The sequence below is a fragment of the Pteropus vampyrus genome, unplaced genomic scaffold (genome assembly GCF_000151845.1).
Source record: "Pteropus vampyrus isolate Shadow unplaced genomic scaffold, Pvam_2.0 Scaffold47, whole genome shotgun sequence".
NCBI classification, from domain to species: domain Eukaryota; kingdom Metazoa; phylum Chordata; class Mammalia; order Chiroptera; family Pteropodidae; genus Pteropus; species Pteropus vampyrus.
In genome coordinates, this window is record NW_011888828.1 from 3,540,117 (window position 1) to 3,560,389 (window position 20,273).

Here is a 20,273-nt window from a genome sequence, read left to right on the forward strand (position 1 = left end):
AATCCATCCAAATGTTGAGAGCCTTTGGAGAAGATGGTACAAAGGAATAAACTTTTATTTACCAGTAGGCTTATCAGCTTGACCAGTGGACTGCACCTCTAAATGACATTAGCTTAACTCCTTGTTAAGCTAGTGGCTTTACTGACTGGCACTTTAATGATACGCCCATGGCCTTTAGTGAGGGGTTTTGTTTTGTTTTGTTTTGTTTTTAATTACAAAGAATGCATGTTTTAAAATGTTTTCATTTGCTTCTGCACACAGAATGTGATGATGACAATGGACACTTGCAGGCATTGTTCTGATTGATGTACTAAACAAGCCAAATCAGCAACTTCAGTTATTGATTTGTTTTTTCTCAGCAAAGAGAGAGGGTGGGTTGGGAGTGAATTTAAACTTGGAAACAAGCTGTGACTTTGAAAATTGTATAAATAATTTTAGGCATCTGTCTTACGATAAAACATGATCCAAAAGAAAAAGAGAGGTTGGATTTACTTAGGTGAGTTACAAAATGACCATTGAGGTTTGCATTGTTGCTCTTGTTGTACCTAGCAACATTTGTTTTCTTCTGCAGTGGCAGAGTCTGGCATGAGACTCCAGTATAAAATTTTGAGGGCCAGCTTTATGTTTGGGGGTACTTGCTTACACGCTGAACTTTGTAGAACATCCAGAAACATTTACCCATCTACTAAGCCTGAATTACAGACTTTGGGACTACAGTCAGACAGTAGTGAATTCACATCTGGCTCTGCCACTTATCAGCTGTGTGACTGCTGACACGATACCTAAACTCTAAGCCTCATTTTCTTTATTCGTTAATTGAATCGTGTGTTTGGCACACATAATAATAAGCTTTTCTCAACATCATCTTAATCGCTGTAATCTCATCATTAGAAATGCATTTCATTTGGTTAAGAAACTTTTTTAAAACATAATTTCCATTCTTAAAAACATCTTGACTACTAACTAAGGTTGTGTGCAAATGCAATGGTAGAGAGTGGTCCTACCACATAGTCTGCGAAGGGCTTATTGTGTGAGAGTGGGATAGAAGGCTAGAATGGGACTCTGAACAGCTAGAGAGTCCCCCAGAGTCCTGTAGGAAGATAAATCATCAGGCAATTAGACCTGAGACAATTCTGTCTTGACCCCAGCTTTTGATTCTCCTGCTCAGGATCTGAAAGCCTTTTTCCCTAACCCTCATTCCCCTCCTGGAAGGGTCTTTGACTGCCACATCTCAGGAGTGGTTTATCTATCCAACTGAGAACAAGGGCACCTGATGATAAGGGAAGCAGTGCCTGGAGAGCAGAAGGCCAAAGATCTGGATCAACTCTGCCAGGGACAAGACATGGGCTTATAAACTTAGAGTGGAGTGAAGATTCGGTTTTGCAGTCCTTTGTTTTGTCATGGACTGCCCTGAGCTCAGGTTCCATCTGAACAGCAGAAACCAAAGGAGAGCAAAGTAAATCTTAAAGAAAAAAATCTTTAAAAAACATAAACTGAGAGGTAGATGGAGTAAAAGGGGTCAAATATGTGGTGACAGAAAGAAATCTAACTATGGGAGGTGAACACTCAATGCAATATGTATGTGCCTTACTATTAAATTGTACACCTGAAACTTAACTGGATTTCGTTAACCAACATCACCATAAAAATAAACAAACAAACAAACAAATAAATAAATAACATGAACTGTTAGGCCTACAATCCATATGATATCGAACCCCAAAGTGAGAACCCATCAAGGGTCGTATGTGTTGTCAGATGTTTTGTGATGCCAATAAAGATTACAAACAAACATTAAGAATGATAATAGTATCTCACAACTGAACACACACTTTGTCCCAGGCACTGTGTAAAATGCTTTAATGGATTCTTCCTCTTCCTCTTTGAAACAACCTCATGAGGAAGCTGAGTTATCATTGCTTTTATACACAAGAGGCCTTAAAGAAGCTAAGTAATTTGCACAAAGTCACACCAGCCAGCAAGTGGAGGCATAAGGAGGGAATATGTACAACTGGACTCCAGAACTAGCTCTCTGAACCAACAAGCTCTACTGCCCACTCCTCTGATTAGTGGTCATGTGGCCATGTCTATCGCCCCATGGTGACCATCCTTCCTGAAGGTTCTCAGCTGAGACATGAGCCTGAGTTCCTGCTGAAGGACAGTCCCTGTGAAGTTTTCTCTTAAGACTGTAGAGTGCTACCTTCACGTGTAGCCTTTGTTCCTCAGAAAGATGAAGATGAAGGATTGTCTTCAAAACCAGTTTGGCATCCATAGCTACATTTGAGATACAGAAATTATATGTACTGCACAGCCAGGAGGCTACTCCAGCATCTCCCCAGACGGCTTCAAATACATGAAGATGTATTTGATCACAGGCCTTCTTTTTTAATTTTCCCTACCACGAAACCTGTTAACCTCTAAGGAGAACTTTAAACTTTGGAGTTTAGGTTTTAGACGTAAGATATTGGTTGGTTGGTTGGTTTCCAGATCTAGTCTAAACATGATACTGCAGATCTTGAGGCTTATAGAACTTGGGCTGACTTCAGTCAAAATTCTATTTTGTGCCAAGGTTTAATCGAAGTATAACATACAAGAAAAGGCACAAAGCATATAGCTCAATGGATTACATCTACTTAGCATCTTAGAAGACCCCCTCCATATTAGTTTCTTAGGGCTGCCATAACAAAATACCACATACTGGGTGACTTAAAACAATAAAGATGATTGCCTTGCACTTCTGGAGGTCAGAAGTCTGAAACGAAGGCGTCAGCAGGGCCATCCTCTGAATCCATGGCAGAGTCCTTCGTTGCCTCTTCTTTAGCTTCAAGTGGTTCGTCGGCAGTCTTTGGCATTCCCTGGCTTGCAGCTGCATCGCTCCAGTCTTTGACTTCGTCATCACGTGGCATTTCCCTGTGTGTCTCTTTTTTCTTATGGCCTCTTCTAAGGATACTAGTTATACTGGATTAGGGGCCAACCCTATTCCAATATGATCTCACCTTAACTAATTACATCTGTAATGACTCTATTTCTAAATAAGGTCACACTCTGAGGACTAGAGTTTAAGAGTTCAACATGTTTTGTTTTTTTGTGGTGGGGGGCAGATTGACCCAAATATCCACCATGCTCCACCCCAGTCAATACACTCCCCTCTTTCACGAAGGTAATTAATAAAAGATCTTTTAAAGTAATAATAACAAACCAAATCAGTGGTTATAAGCAAGGGGATTATGATGTAGACATTCAGTAACATCTTTTATACCCTACCTGGACATACATGGAACTTTGATGTTTTTGTCCTTGCTTCTAAATACTGATTTTGATTGTTTTAGTTACAGTACCTGAGTCAACAGATACAATATTAACATGCAGATTCTCTCTAGTTTTGCCCTAAGAAGTTCTTCTAGAACCTTCAGTCAACCTGTTTGCATTTTAGCGCTGTTACCTCTTCCGTAATACCTTATACTGTTTTTTCCCAAGTAGTTGTTTACAGAAAACCTTCAAGAACATTAAAAAAATCAGTATTGATAAAAAATATTTATGTTTTTATATTATAGTCCCAGCTTCATAGTGTTAGAGACCGCCTGAGCCTAATTTTTTTTTTTTTCTTTTCTGGCAGAATAGCGTGTCCTTAAAGTGTCTCTCCCATAAAATGGACTGCTATGCATCTTCCTGTTGTATCTATCTAAGGAATAGCAAGAGGATTTATAAATTACCACAAAAATTCGAAAATACATATAAATTTTAAAAGAGAAAAAGTGAAGAATTTTATAAACAAACTTTTTTTTCTAAATGATATCACTAAACTTTAATGGTTATATATATTTTTTCTAAATGATTCCAAAAACAATTAGCCCATCTTGTATGAATAAAGACAACACACAAACAGCCTCGCAGACTAATAACTTAAACCTTTGCAGCCTAGAGAATAATAATCAATGAGTAAACAGAGGCTTGGAAGAGTTGTGTGACTTGCCTAAGGTCACACAGTAAGATCAGTGCAAGCAGAGACTTTTAAGTGTTGATGTTTTTAATTCTAATCTTGGGAAGAAACGTGTTAGTCTTTAGTTCACATTGACTGCGAGGATGATCTTTTTTTGATTTGAGAAGACAGAAGTTCCAATGTCAAGCACAAAAGAAATGGGAGGGTCAAAACCTTTTGAGCACCTTATAATTCTGACATCAAGCAGTGTCCAGAATTCATTGGAAGACACAGTATGTAGGTAGCTATGAAAACAATTTTAAGGCAAAATTTTGCAGATATACTCCTCACCTCCCATAAAACATCTTAAATATCAAAGGCAATTTTGAAAAGATTTTTAGTTTGTGTTTTGTAAAGATAATAGACCAGTGATTAATGTATTAAACTTGCTGTTTGGCGCCATATTGGGTCTCAGAAATGACCTGGCACGATGAATGATTCTTTTTTAGAAGGATTAATGAGTGTGTAATAAATTTTCTTTCTTTCTTTTTCTAGCCAAGGACCCTTGTCATCCATTAGAGCAGTAATCAAGAGATGTAAGTTTGTTTTTTCCTGTTCTGTATTTTCCTCTGTAATAATTTTAAATGATGGTTTAGATTTCTAGCAAGTGATTGTATTTGATGAATCTTACAAAGACTCCAACAAGAAGAGCTTCTGTTAAAGAGTAATAAACCATTACAGCCATGCAACTAGTTTTTCAACTTTCTTTTCAACTTTTCTTTATTGATAAGCCAGTTCCTCAGAACAGTATTTTTCTCTTGTAAAACTAAGCTGTTAAAAAACAAACAAACAAACAAACTGGATTATCTAGTCAGTTTCTATGATCTAATATAAATTTTATGTAACTATTTTCTATAGGTAGGAACATCTGATGAGTTTTTAAAATATCAAAGCCTCTCTTTTTTGATTCATTTGCTTCCAGAGTATTTTTATTTAACTGTAAATGTCTGTGGAGAACATAGTAGACAGATAGAAGTGCTGTAGTAGAAGTCTCTCCAGAACAGTAGATTCACACTAACTTTCCCTCTTGGCTAAAGTTTTAAAACTTGCTCTTGGTGTGTAGAGTTTTAAGATCTTTTTAAATAAAAGACTGTTAAGTTCACTTTTTCAAATAGAACGTGGATTACCTATTATAAAACAAAGAAAAGAAAGGGGTTTTTATATGTTCTTTACATTACTTGAGCTGAGATCACCACCATGAGGATAATGTATATTATTTTTGGAAACATAATTCTGTAATATTTAATATGAATTTAGGGTGTCCACAGGTTGTGAAGTGCATGCATCTGAGCTCATTGTGGTGAATAGTTTGTATGGTGGCAATATAGAAAGATATTCCACATTTCCCCACATTTCATTTTTGTTGTTGTCGATGGTGAATTACAAAACTGTGGGAATGCCACAGTGTGTACTGAAGGGAGTTCAGATACGAAGATGAAAAATTCATGATAGCTTCACATACCTTAGAGCCCTTTGGGTGTGGGTGGGGGGATGGGGGAGGGAGGGAGAAAATTTAAATAGGAAATTACAGTCTAGAATTTAGGCAAGAATTTCTTCCTGGAGATACAGTTTGGGCGTGATCAAGGTTATAGGCAAAATCCTGGGAGTAGCTAAACATTTAGGGAGAAAGTGTGCAGGATAAAGAAGATGACAAAGGACAGAATCTTGGGAAGCAGTAATGTCTGGGGTCAAGCTGTGCCTTTTAGGTGCCATAGGGCAAAAGATACATGACCTAGAAAACCCAGCTCTGCTGAGAGGAGAGCCTCCTTTCACTGGGTCCTGTCTGCTGGCTCTCGCCTTTGTTCTCTGGCTTCTTACTTTTCCTCTATCTTGGGTTTCAGGATTTCTTTGTTGAGAATTGTAATCTGTACTTGACTTCCCCCTAGCTCTTTCAGGATGGATTTTACTTACCCTGAGGCCCTATGCCATGCAAGCTTTAAGGAGAAGGCAGCTAAGGAGAAGTGGGCAAAAAAAGGCTGAAAAAGAATGATCAGTATAATAGAACAGCTAGGGGACCACTGTGTGTTAGAGGTCAAGGGAAGTGAGGTTTTCCAAAAACATGAGTGAACCACAAATAGCTGTTACTGCTGCAGCAAGGTCAGGCAAAAAGGCTGCTGAGAATGGGTCATTGTATGTGACACTTAGGAAGTCAGCGGTGACCTTCGAGAGAACAGTTTCAGTAAAACATTGAAGCTGGAAGTCACACTTCAACGTGAACAATGAATGGAATATGTGGAAGTTGGGACAGCTGGAGTAGGCTACTCTTATGAAATTTGGTTGGTAAACAGGAGAAGGAAGGGGACTGTAGCTTGAGAAGGGACGAGGGTCAGACAGAGAGGAGATCCAAACATGTTCACAGACTGTTTAGGAAGAGGAAGCTTGGAGGCCTTTGTAGGCAGCAGGGAAGGGATCAGTGGAGAGATCGGACTAGCCAGAGAAAAGGAAATTGGCGAAGTAGGCCTAGCAGAGAGGAAGGAGAAGGTGAAACAGAGGGAAAACTCTTGCTTTGAGGAATCTCTTTTAAAAAACAACCCAGTTATCTTTTAATTTTTTGTATGCATTTCTTTGTATATACTAAAGAACTATTTGCTGGTTGTCTTTATTGCTGATGTTTAGATAAGAAGGCCAAACACATCCTCACATGATGCCATGTAAATACAGATTGAAGAATAATCATGCCAGTCTTTCTCTTTTTCCCTTCGCCCATTCTACAAGAAGTTGTAAATAATTTCTGTATTACCCAACCTACTGAAATGTTTGCTTTCCTCTCCCAGACTCAATCACTGAACACTGTCAAGGAGAAAGACTTTATCACATTTTTAAAGCAATATCACTTAAATGGTTATAGTTTAAATTATTTCATAATGGGTCTGGTTCCAGTCAAGCCTTGAGGTCTTCCTTATTTCATTCATTCTTATGAGCCCTTGTTACTTTGGGTAACGATCTTAAAAGTGTTCTAACTGGATATCATGCTTTTCCTTTCATTAACTTTTTAAAAGAAAAATATTCTTTGAAATTTAGATTTAGCTAATATTCATTGCCTACAGTAAGTCAGGAACTGTTCATATATGTTATAAAATAATGCTCTGCGTGGTAGGTATTAACTTCATTTTACGGATGGTAAGGGCACTGAGTCTCAGAGAGGTTAAATGACTTCACAAGGTAGAGCTGAGATGTGAACCTATACTTTGTGGCTCCAAGACCATGAGCATTCCGCTCCATGGATGTTCTTGTTATCATGGCAGACATATTTAGCTCATATCCTATCTCAAGCAGTTGTAGTTAGTTATTTTTTATTATTGTGATTTTCATTGGTAAGGTAGGATTATAGCAAGAACGCTTATAATGTAATAATCCTTCTATGTGTTTATTTCTTCTGACCATCATTTAGCAACATTTTTTAATTATTCAGAATCAGGACAAGCATTGAGCACTCCGAGATCCACAAGGAGTTAAACTGCTTAAAGGAGCAAACTGCTCTCAGCCTGTCCTGTAATGGGCTGTGTGCCCAGGGATAATTCATTTAGCCTCTCTGTATCTCAGTCTCCTCATCTGTAAGGTTGGAGTAGGATGATCACTGAGGGTCCTTTCATGCTTATGTTCCTGTTGGAACTTACAAAGATTCTTATTAGTGTTAATATTGCAAATCCAGATCTCAGTCTTTTATAAACAGCTGGATATGAGTTTGTTTTGTACTTAGAATTTAACCTTATGAACTAGAAAAATTTGAGAATAGTTCTGTGACATGATACTATAACTTTAACTGAAAATACTGCCTTTATTCTGTGGCCTTAATCCGAAACGCATGTGAGACTAGCAGCTTGTGGCAGGAGTCAAAATGAATGTGTTGGTTTGGATAGACATTGGTGACAAATTCAAGTTTCCTGGCAACAGCTACATCAGATCTGTTTAATCTGGGAAAGTGAGAATGAGATTAAGCAGACAATTAGGAAATTAGCAGGAAGAGTATAAATTATTACATGAACTCTGCCATGAAAATCTAAAGTATTTCTAGCTGCTAAACTTGTTCCACACTGACACAAAGTGCCAGCCATTCTATAAAGAGAGAAAAAAGAGATGAGTGAATGTGAAAAAAAAAACAAAAAAAAATCAGAGCAGGAGAGAGGAAAGCCGTGCTTCTCAAAGGATGTGGAGCTCTGTAAGCATGCTCGGAGACCTTCTCACTCCTCATTCTGCTGCATTCAGAGTGGCACTACCACTCTGCCAACCAGGGAGCCTGTAACCCATTCTCTCTGGTGCGAAGGGGCAGAATCAAGTGAAAAGATTTAAAAGAATATAAATTGACTACTGAATTTCCTTTAAGTATTATTCATACTTTAAAATTGATTCCTATTGAAGTAGCAAATTGATTTTGCAGAATGGCTTTTGGATCTTTTTTGCACTGTTAAAAACTGTAGGCAGATTTTTATTTTTTTATTTATTTTTTATTTTTTTACTGTGGTTATGTGTGTGGATATATCTTGGTCTGTACAGATAATATCTTCGCTGCAACGTCTTTCTTTACTCCCTGAAACTATGGTTCATCAACTTTTCCTTTCCGTCGAAGTGTGCAGAGTGGAGGAAAACAGTGGTATGGCAAGACAGTCTTGCTCCTGAATTCTTTTTAGAGCACAGGAAGCTGAGTTCACTCTTTTCTCTCTTTCCTCTTCTATAACCCCTTCTTTTTTTCCCTTAGCACTCATGAATAGTGCACAGCAAAAATGCCCCGTGGAAGAGGTATGTTCGTGACAATAAATAATATGATGTCTTTTACAAGTGCTGTGTCTGCTGATTCTGGCTTTAGTGATGGTGATGATGTGGTTGTAGTACACTCAGTGATCCTCTGACTTAACGAAACTATTTTTACAAATCAGACACACCACTGTAGCCTCTCTGTCCTTTTATTCTAGTAGCCAAAATGCACCTCAGCTTGATTTAACTCTTGTTAAAAATGTAATAGTCAAACCAGTTGATAATATGAATACAGGACATCCTCCAGCTTGGGATCCAAGGGTTTGGGTTTCAAATGTTGAGTTTGCTTTGACAGCCCAGAGTAGGTTCAGCCTTCAGAGCTCCAACCCCACCCGCCTTAATTTCATCCTCACTTTCACCTCTACTCCTGCCTCCTTAGTTTCATCAGCTTCCTTCTTCATAGAGAATCAGAAGTTAATAGGAGGGAAAAAGAAAAGATTCATACTTTCAACCTTTTCAAATTAGAAGAATTGGTAAAGTAGAGTATTGGAGAGATATAAAAGCAACTAGTAGAAACAGTTTATAGCTGAAACAAATTCCGCTTGTGTCCAACTCATTACACTATAGTATTTGTAGATTTTTTTAAAAAGAATCTTTAGAATGTGCTCCTTGAAAATAGAGGTAATGTTCTCTATTGAACATATGTGTAATATGTGACCCTATATGTGACATATTTTCCAGATCATCTGATTAAGATGTAATTTAATTTTAAAATAAAATTGAAAAAAATTTAAATGGCCTAGTTTTTGAGTTTAAGAATTCAAGAAGTCAGTGCTGCATATACAATAATACATGCTATAAACATGTTTATAAAAGTGATATGAACATTTTTTACATTTCTTATCTCTTAATATAAGTAATTAACAACTTAAAGGTTGTAAAACTCCAGGTAAGTTAGAAAATAGATGAAAATTTGACCACCATCACTCTCTTTACAATAAAGCTATAAACAAATACTACAAAAGTATAGTCATGGGTCAGAATAGATATTTAAAAATATTTTCTGCCCACTCTTATTTCATGTCATAATGCTCTTAACGTGCAATTTTTACCTAATTGTCTTCTCTGTTCATTCTTTAAATTATTTTCAGAACTGCAGAATGTGCTTTGAGGAGTTTTTGAAATCTATGTTTCTTTATGAAATTCAAATATATAACTATAATTAACTTTATACCATATGAACGATTATTTTGATTTGCTTTTCTATTATGGATGTTAAAATCCATACATTCTATATGATGGCAAGTGTGTCATTTTTTCCCAATAATATAACCTATAAAAATTTAAACCTCTATTGAATGTACAAATTTTGTACTATATCAATTTATTTTTTTCTTTTACAGCTTCTCGGACTTCTATTCAGAGTGAGCTTCATCGAGATAGGAGGTATGGTTATTATTTATAATAGAGGACACCTATTCTGCTAATGAAATAAAAGTGTATTACAGCAAATTAAATGTTTCTCTTTCATAAGCAGTGTATTATAGTGTTCTGCCTCATCGATACATTTCCTGAATTAATCTGTAAATTTGAATGATGAAGACTGGGAAAAGAAGCAACACAAGCCTAAAAATGTACTTTTGACAGCATTATTTACTGACATCAGTTTAAAAATGTTTGTTAAGCAACTGCTATGTGTAAAGCATTGTTAGAACTGCTTCAAAGAAATGCTTTGTACCTCGTAGCTACTTGGTAGATAAATGGATGGGTTATAGGATAGGAAATTGAGTGGAAGAATAAAAGAAAAGAGGCAGGCAGTCTGGATAGGTAGCTGGATGAGTAAATGGCAGATGGTTGGGTGGAAAAAGGGAAGGAGGGGAGAAGAGAGGAATGAGTTGCTGGATAGATAGAAGAAAGGACCAATAGAGAGGCAGATAGAGAGGGTTGAATGGAATAAAAGGTGGATGAATAGATGGGTGAATTTTTTTATAAGACATGGTCCTTGCTTTCAAATTTCTTAACGATATAATATAGGGGAATGAAGAACAAGGACTTTAGAGTCAGACATTACCAAGTTCAAATCCTGACTACGTTTTCATCATGTGACCTCGGGCAAGCTACTTAACCTTTCTTAGTTTTAATATCCCTATTTTTAAAATGGTGCTAACCATACCTACCTCATAGGTTGTCACAGCGATTAATGCAGGTAAAGTGGTTAACATTTATTAACTGGTAACTCTTATTATTTAGTTAGACAAAAGCTATAAACTGAGGTTCTTAAGTAATACCAGTCAAGTTTAATCAGTGAGCAGGTTCTACTGTTTCACAAGGTAGCACGAGAGAGTATGTGCATGATGATGGCAGTGCTTTTTTGTTTTTGTTTTTGTTTTCCATGGAATACCAGAGAAAGGAAGAGAGTATCATCATCCCTATTTGTTAGATGAGAAAATTGAGGCTCAGAGAGGTTGGTTGATTTGTTTAGTCACACAGTTGGTATTTGTTAGGAAATTGAGTTGAAGGAAGATTTAAACATTAAACTGTAGAATCAGTCAGGTTAAGAAAATGATGAAAGAATCGACGCCTAAGTCACTGTGGCTCTTCACAACTGACCAGGAACACAAACAGACACATCATGGTCTAGAAGCGAACATGTAAACTCTAAACACTTAAAGATCACTTTGAATTGGGACAGAGGTGGAATGAGGAGGAAGAAGATATTCTATTTATATGGTATCATTTCAGAGTATATACTTTATAATAACAGAAAACTAAAGAATTTTATTTGACCAGTGCACTTTTCTACCTTACGATATATTTATGTTTGTGCAGAGCCCTGGAATGAAAAGGTTGTATGAGCCTTACTTATTCATTGTTCTTATCAACCAAGACAGAATTAAGTGTGCTTAGGCTACATCTCTAATTTTTTGAGGCCAAAATCATAGAGGATGACTGTCATTTGATCCTTTGAAGCCTACCTGGGTGTACTGTTAGAGATAGCCCAGGCCAGACAGGTCACTTCTATGACTCTGGTGGCTCTTATGTCCTTTTTGTTGGTGGTGGTTGCTTTTATGAAGCTTTGAACATCTGCAAATAGACAATAGCTTGTAACTAACCTGCAAAACCTCACTGAGGCTTCTGTCTGCTAGGCGCCCAGAGATCACCATTGTGGCAGCTGAGCCGCTGAGACCGGCCTCCTGGTTTTCAGGAGCCCCACCCCCAGGACTGGGATTTCCTCCATCCTCTGCAGCAGGCCCTTGGAGACCCAATGAGCTGGTTCCTGCCGAGGTGAATAAGTACTCTGTTATCTCTTTGTATTTTATTTTAAAAGTGAAGTTCAAAGAAAAGAACAGTGAGACTATTAACATGTTGGCTATCACTCATAGATGTCTAAAATCTTTGGTCTTTATTTTGCAGCTCCCACCATCTTATGAACAAGTCATAAAAGAAATCAACCAAGTTCAAGTTAATACCACAAATAATAATAATGCTGCTGCCACTCCGAGGCACACTATCACTTCTGCAACTCAGACTGACTTTTCGGAAGAAATAGACAACGATCTGCCTCAAAGTAATGCAAGTAATTTGTCTTCTCTAATTCTGACCTAGTTCTAGGGAATAAATCAGTAGGCTTTAGCCTTTAAAATAATTTGCAATTTGTACATAATTCATTGAGCTCTCCTTCCCAGTCAGTGTGAACGTGTGAGCTTTCTGTACTTGGGTTTGCTGTGATAATTATAATAGCTCATTATCATGAGCTGCAGCCCTAATCTCTTGCGTTCACCCTAGTTCATGTGACAAAAACATCATCCTTTAAACTTATGGTTGGTATTACTGCTGATGCCCTTTATTTCCATTGAGAAGGATGTTATATTTAGCAACTTAAACTTGATAGGCTGCTAAAGATGATTGTCCTATTAGGCTTTTAAAAAGCATTGTTTTAGGTTAGTAGATGAGAGTAAATTTGGAAAAGTAAAGCAAGAATTGTTGGAATTTTGACAAGAGAGAGGAATGGTTTGTGTGATAAGTCTACTAAGAATCAGAAATTTAATGGTGTTTTAAACTATTACATAATGAATGTTTGTTATATGAATGAATTTAACTTGGAGAACACTCCTGCAGGAAGCTGAGTATAAACATTTCCCCCATTGATTTTGGAGTTACTTTTTACTAAGAAAACCAAAATCCCTTGCTATTTTACATGTATATTTTTAAAATCTGTGTGTCTTCTATTATTTTTCCTTTTAATATTGCAACTTTTTTTTGTTCTTTTTGGTCTCGTCAGCACTACAGGCACCTCTTAAACCTCTTCAGCCTTCTCCAGTTGTCTCAGACATTGATCTGCCAACAAATGTGGCACCTTTAATAGTCTTTGATATTTCTGAAGAACAGAATTGTCTAGAAAACTCCAGTGCTACAAGATGTCCAGTGCCAAAACCAAGATCAAAAAGCAACCTCAGACCAGTAGCCAGAGATACTCATGTTAAAGAGCAGAATCACCAGAAAATCAGCCCAGTGGTCACAGGAGAAGAATCACCCCCACGCCGGCCGCACTCCGTGTTGGACTTGAATGGTCAGGCAGTGATGAACATTATGAACACAGAACGAAGCCAAAATAGTATTGTTTCACAGATCAAAGCCTTCGATAGTCAGACAAATACAGAAACCTCAGGACCGCCCAAAAGACCAGAGATTGCCCCCCGCACACTCCCTCCAAGGCCTGCCGTGGCCCCCAAACCAACTGCTACCAGAGCTTGTGGAGGATCGGACTCCTGGAATGAAAACAGATTCAATGTGGCCTCTAGGGAAGGGCTCACCCCACACTTTCCCCCGAAAGAAGCAGGGAGCATCCCAGTAACCAAACCTGAATTGCCAAAGAAACCAAATCCTGGCCTTACACGAAGCATTAATCATGAGATTCCAGGTGGAGGGTCTGTGTCTGACAGCCCTGATTGTGGAAAGAAAGTTCCAACTCCTGCTCCTCGGCCTTTGCTGCCGAAGAAATCAGTTTCCTCAGAAAACTCCACCTACCCTGCAGCTTTGCTGAAACCAGTCACTGTTCCTCCCCGACTGTCAGTGGCATCACAAGCCAAAGCATTCAGGTCACTGGGTGAAGGACCCTCGGCCAGTCCCCCAGTTCCAGGTCTGCAGAGCAAGCCTCCAGGGGACATCGACCTCATCAGTTTCGATGATGATGTTCTACCCACCCCATCTGGGAACCTGGTTGAAGACTCCGTTGGTTCAGAGGTGGTTCTGGGTGAGTAAGAATCAGGAGTGGAGGGGACTCTTGAATGACACTTGCTGTTTTAGTTTCCAGGACGTAAGTTATTGAGGCATGTATGTGCATGTGTGTGCACATGCATGTGTGTATACAGACAGGAAGAAACACAGAGAGATTAAAAAACATGGAACCGGATGGGAGATGGAAATGGAGAGGAAAGGGGATATGGAGACAGAAGGAGGGAGACACACACACTGATCACTATTTGAGCCAGGAATGAGCAGACTGAGATTAGGAACTAAACTAGATGTAAGGCTGACTCCCTTACTCTGGCAGGTGGAGATTCAGGCGTTAGAAGGTTGCAGGGGAAAGTTCTTATAGATGGGAAGTCATGCAGCGGCCTCAGAAGGGCTCCTCAGATTGAACCAGCCCCACTGGGAGTGCTAGGAGAGGGACCAGCCCTGGGAGAACTCTGGCAAGAACAATGCAAGGAGTGAGGATCCAGCCATATGGTGCAATTTTTTTTTCCCATAATATTCACAGAACCTCTTCCCTAGGGAATGCAAAGTTTTGTAAATAAAATACAACAGTTTTAAGTTTCCTGCCAAGATCAGGACAATTAAATTTCCCAAGAGGCAGAGAGTATGTTTTTTGTTTTTATTTTTTTGTCATACCGTTCAATGGAGGGTGTGATGGTAAAGCTTATCTTTGATTTGTCAAACTAATCTCTTTTACTTGTCATTAATAAGATTCCTTTTACTGCTATTTACTTATTTGGGTAAAATTTGTGAACATATAAGCTTGATAGTATTTCCAAAAGGTTGAAAATACTCAAAAGTTGTCATCTTATAAATGTTTAACATGAATCAACATGGTATAAGCTCTATGATTCAAAACTGGATTCTGCACAGCACGGGTGTATTTTAAATGATAACAAACACATATTTGTTAAACATTTATTATGCACATAACATGGTAACTGGCTATAGCATGCCTCTTGTCCATAAGGAGTGTTAGAATATATTGCGTTTCTACAGTATTCCAAGCCCTCTGTTAGGTACCCTGACATACATTATTTAATTTAATGCTTACAGTAACCTTCTACAAGGTATCATTAGCTTCAACTTGCAGATGAAGAAAACAAGGCTGAGAGACATCAATGGGTTACTTGCCCAGTGTCATAAAACTACAACTTTCCATGGCAAGATTCAAACTCAGTCTTTTTAAGCCTAGTTTTTTTACTATATCATGTTGTCCAACATTTTCATGAATCTTTAAACCATGTAACACATTAAAAACTTTTCAAGTCTTTGTTATATCATTTTCTTATTTAAACCTCTTTAGTGTTACAAGGTTCAAGGTAGGGCAGGGATGGGTAAATCCAACAGCAGAAAGCTGCTTAAGGTGTTGAAACTACTAGTATAGGCCAAAGAAATATCACTGTTTGTGGAAACTCCTAGATTCTGTGGTGATGGCAACTTGGTTAGTAATTGCTGAGACCTTATTCTGTGTCATTAAGCAGATAATTATGTCATCTTGAGGAAGGTCCACAGTATACATTCGACATGAATACAGTGTCAGGCTTCACTCAGCCTTTTCTGTTTCTTGATTTCTACCGCTTCATTGCACAACATGTAATTTTCAAGGTAGTCTTTTAGCAAAGTGTGTAGTTTGCTTGCCCTACCTGACCGAGCATTGCTCTTGACTGTGGAGTTGTACTGAACACTTGATGTTCTTTCTAAACCTGATCCTCTTCCTATGTTCTGCACCTCACTTAGTGACATCATCACACACCCCGCCTTCCCTAGGGAATCCTAGAGATCATCCTTGGGTCTTCCTACCTGTCACACAGTGGCTGGTTGTTTGGTCTTGGAGTCAGACTGGCCAGGATCTACTGCTTAATTGGTATGTGACCCTGGGCAATTTACTTAACCCCGTGAGTGCTTCGATGTCCTCATCTGTAAAACACGATAATAATACTCATGTTTTACAGATGTGATTATGTGGATTCCATGTAATTATGCAGGAAAGCCCTATCACGTAGTCTGAAGTATAGTGAGTGCTTATTAAACAATATTTGTAGTCTTTGCCCTTCACATCCAATTAGTTACCAACTCCTGCTGGTTTTATCTTCCGAATAGTTCTTGAATCTTCCTCTCATTTCCATCCCTCCTGCTACTGCCCCGTTTTAGGCCCTTACACCCAAATTACCTCAGTGGTCTCCTACAACTGTTCCTGCTGCTTCCTCAAACCCCTCGTCCATGTTATAGCTACCGGAGCGATTGTTCTGGAGTGTGCATTGGACCTTGTTACCTCTCTGCTTAGTGCCATCTAGAGGCCTTCGGGATCACCTCTGAATTCCTCAACAATGGAGAGGTTTTTGTTTCTTTATTGATTTGGGCTGTGTGACTTTTTGATGGTATATCAACAGCATTGTCTTTGTAAATAAAGGATTATGGCTTAATCATCGTGGTATCAGCCAGAAACTGGGAGAGGAACAGAAGAGAAAGGAGAGACGCTCACAAATATGTCTTTCCTTCTCTTTCTCTTCCCTAAAAAATAAAGAAAATTTAATAAAATAGTTTTCATTAAATGAAGTTGCTGAATTAATCTCAGGAAATAGAGATCAGAAAATACCAAAGCTATGAAAACATTGTAAAGATTAGGAAAATTATTAAAGGAAAACTCATAAAACAGTCAATTTAATATTGGATTCATTTCGTGGGTAGAATGCCTTCCAGGTCAATGTAATGGAACTGAGAAGTATTAGCAATTCTTCTTCACACCTTTACAAATCATACTCAGTTGTCAAAAAAAAAAAAAAAAAAGCAGAAGGCTTCTGCTGTCAGCCCCATTACACAGACCAAAATAATAGTCTAGCCACCAATTTCTGCCATTAACAGAACTCAAGGGAAAGAAGTGACAGAAAAGCAAGCCAAGGATGGTGAATCTAATTATGATGACAAGCATATTATTAAGACAGGTAATGGACAGAAAACTACATTATCATCAATGTTTTTCTCAACTCAGTAATGAAGAGCATGTGGCTGTAGGTGTAAAGGGGCCTGCTTGTTTGGCAGCAGGTGGAGAATAATTGGTTGTTTGTGTGAGGGACTAGAAGGAGGGCAGAATAAACACTGCAAACAAAAGTAGAGAAAATGCCATTGACTTGCCTTAGATTTAGATAGGAGATTCTTTTAGAGATGCTTTGTATTTTTTTATGTAGAAGCAAGAGCAAACAGTTTGTGAAAGAGAGGTTTATGGTACTGCAGTTCTTAACCCTTTCTGGATCACAGAACTCAGAATCTGATTCGCTTGTGAATCTTTTCTCGCCCTTGAAAAAAGCCCTTGTGCTCATGTATGCACAATTGAAGGTATTATTTCCAGAGCTTCACGGCCCTATTCTTGGACCCCATATTAAGGATTTCTACTACAAAATGTTGGAGATAACATTCGTTGGACTGCTTAAATAAATTGTAGTACATCCATACAATGGAGTATTGTGCGGTAATTACAAAGGAGGTAGAACACCTATCTCCTGTTGTGGACCAACCTCCAAGATATTGTTAGGTGAAAAATGCATGGTACAGATAGTATTCATGGTATTTTAGCTACTGTTGGTGTTAAAACACACACACACACACACACACACACACACACACACACACACACACAAGAATATGCGATGTCTTTTGGAAAGATGTATAAAAAATTGGTAACAAAAATTGTCTTTTCTGGGAGAACTGGGTAGGCAGGAGAGCATGGGAGAACCTGGTTTTCAAATAGCTGAACATAAGCAAATTTAAGGTGAAAGAAACTGAGAGTTACCTCTTGTCATTTTTGCCACGAACAGAGAACAGCCTCCCGCACTGATCTTCAGCCTTATGCTGAGTAGGAATGTTATAAAAATAGTACCATTTTCTAAAGCTATATTATTCAAAATTACAAATAAAAGCTAATTATTATGAACTAAATATATCTAAATTTGACAAATTCAAAAATATATTATTTCTTTATTATTTCCTATTAAATAGAATCGCTGAGGAATAGTATCAGAAAGATAATTTTTATTTTTCTAGTTTATGGAAAATTTTATGGCCATTACTACCTTGAAAAAGCAACAAAAGAGATAAGAATTTTCACTTTCCCCCACCCCCTTATTTTTAAGTGGTTTTTGGTTTGGTTTATTAGGTAAGGGTGTTATTTCAACTTTATCTTGTAACCTTTTTCTTGTTATTGAATTCATTTTATTGGATTTTTTTTTCAATTACCAAGTAACATATATTTGCTATAACAAGTCAAATAGTATAAACATTTAGTAAAATAAAAAAAAAAATTAACCTATCCTCAGTCCATCCAAATCCCCAGAGTAACCAGTGTGAGCAATGTTGTATGTAGCCTTCTGTGCCTTTGGACATTCCAAACCAAAGCATACAAACATGTACACATAGTTGGACTTTTCCCTGTTTTCTTAAAAAAAAAATTTATGATACTGTACTCATTACTCAGCAGCTTGCATTTTTCATTTGACAGTGAGATTTATGGACTTCTCTTTGGGCTGGTAGATCTAAGTCCACTCCTCGTTTCCTTATACCTGCCTGAGTGCATCATAGCTGATTCAGCGCATCCCCTGTTGATGGACATTTAGGTTGTTTTATTTGTTTTTAAGCTTTTGGATTTTTTTTTTTTTGCCGCTACTAAAAATGCTGCAGTGAACATTCTTCTGAACGTTTTCACTTCTACTAGTGCTTTTATTTCTGAAGAATAAATTTCTAAAAGTGGAACAACTGGGTCAAAGGTTGTGAACATTCTAATAGTACCAATGATCCAATTTCCCACCTGGCAGTGCCCAGAGTTCCCATACGTGAGGTGCCATTTTTGCTTTATATGTTGCCCACTTACATTTTTGTTGGAAAAAAAAAATAACCCTTTCATAAAAGAAACATAAAAAGTAAACTTCATATTGTGTAGCTAGGGAGAGACTCATACACCATAATCAAGATGAAAAACTGGTCCCTGGCTCCACCTTCTCATTGAAGTGGTGCTGTTTGTCGCCCCCACAAATCTGCTCCCCTCACCTGGATTACAGCCCAGGACAGCAGGCAGACAGAGGCAGATGCCGAGCTCACTGACTCAGTGAGCACAGCTGGGGTAGGTCGTTAAACAGACTCACTCCTGCCAAACAGCCCCCACAGTACTGGAACACTGCAACTTCCTTGCTTCACTGTATTGAGAAAGACATTTTTTCCCAGACATATATAGTAGAATAATTATACGTAATCTGAATGCCAGTTATTTAAAAGCAGCTAATGATAGTAAAATAAAAACCAAAAGAGAGAGAAAGTGGGTAGCTAGGATACTTTGAATACTTTGTATTTAAGGGGTATCTATGCTACTTCAATTTAAATCCTTCAAGTTAAAAAAATGAGATCTGCTGCACAGTGTGCAGGATTTGGGGCAGGGCTCCCTGAAGCTAGTCTTCTAACAGCAAGCACATTTGGATGCCCCTGTGCCCAGCCCTTCAAGGGCACTGATTGTCCTCTTTTCTCCTTTCCCTGTCCCCCTTGTTTGTACCCTCACCCCTGGAATGTGAGAGAAAAGTGTAGATGGTATACTGGCCCAGAATTTGGTATGAGTTGGGAAATAATTGAAGTCATTCCATACTCAAGATTTTCTCCCCCCTCCAAACCCACCCTCGTCCCAAAATCATCAACTAAAAACCTATACTAATAAGTAGCCTTTAAAGCAGAAATGCTACTTGAAAGGTAGACCACAATGAACATTTATCAGCCCTAATCCTTTTCTTGAATTTTTGGTCTTTTTCCCAGCAGAAAACAGAGCCCTGAGAGAATGAGCTATTCCAACCAAGATTTGGGGGAGGGAGGATGGACAAGTCCCTGAACAGTTAAGTCTCTGTAGCAGTTGGAGAAGGAAGATGTTTTCCGGGAGGTCATTGGGTTCCAACAAGGGCCAAGGAGGCAGAGCAGAGGCAATGGCAGGGGAGAGAGAGAAGAGAAAGGAAAGGTACTGTGTTTCTGTGTTTGAATAAAATGTATGCCAAGATTATATGGGGTCTTCAGATTCTTTTATTTTACCTAGCATTACTCAGAATAGACGAACCATTCAGGGAGGTCAGATTTGGATAACACAAAAGTGGGCTTTAATACAAGTGTACCTACCCCTTTTTATTGGCAGTGCTGTTGTCCTAAAGATCAGATGTATATTATTCAACTTGGAAGACCTACTAGAATATGTAAAATCCAGTTGTCAGAAAAAGAAGGTCATTGTACTCTCCTCTCCCTCGCCTCCTACACTCCTGTTTCATGCTGCAACCTGCTTCTTTTCAGCCCACACCTGAAGTTTCTCACATTGCTCTACTTTTTT

The 20,273-nt window shown here is 38.2% G+C and overlaps 1 protein-coding gene across 4 annotated transcripts in view; it reads left to right on the forward strand.

The window, feature by feature from the left end:
- Positions 1–20,273, forward strand: part of SH3D19 (SH3 domain containing 19) — an 80,234-nt gene that overhangs the window by 27,054 nt on the left and 32,907 nt on the right. For 2 of the 4 annotated variants that reach the window (XM_023530207.1, XM_023530209.1), the window contains exons 1-5: positions 8,686–8,716; positions 10,075–10,117; positions 11,818–11,956; positions 12,086–12,248; positions 12,954–13,925. In XM_023530207.1, the coding sequence (XP_023385975.1) occupies positions 8,701–8,716; positions 10,075–10,117; positions 11,818–11,956; positions 12,086–12,248; positions 12,954–13,925 (1,333 nt within the window). In that variant the 5' untranslated portion in view covers positions 8,686–8,700. Of the gene's footprint in view, positions 1–4,474; positions 4,516–8,685; positions 8,717–10,074; positions 10,118–11,817; positions 11,957–12,085; positions 12,249–12,953; positions 13,926–20,273 lie in introns of those variants that run through there. The other 2 variants (XM_023530210.1, XM_023530208.1) reach the window with 2 other exon arrangements.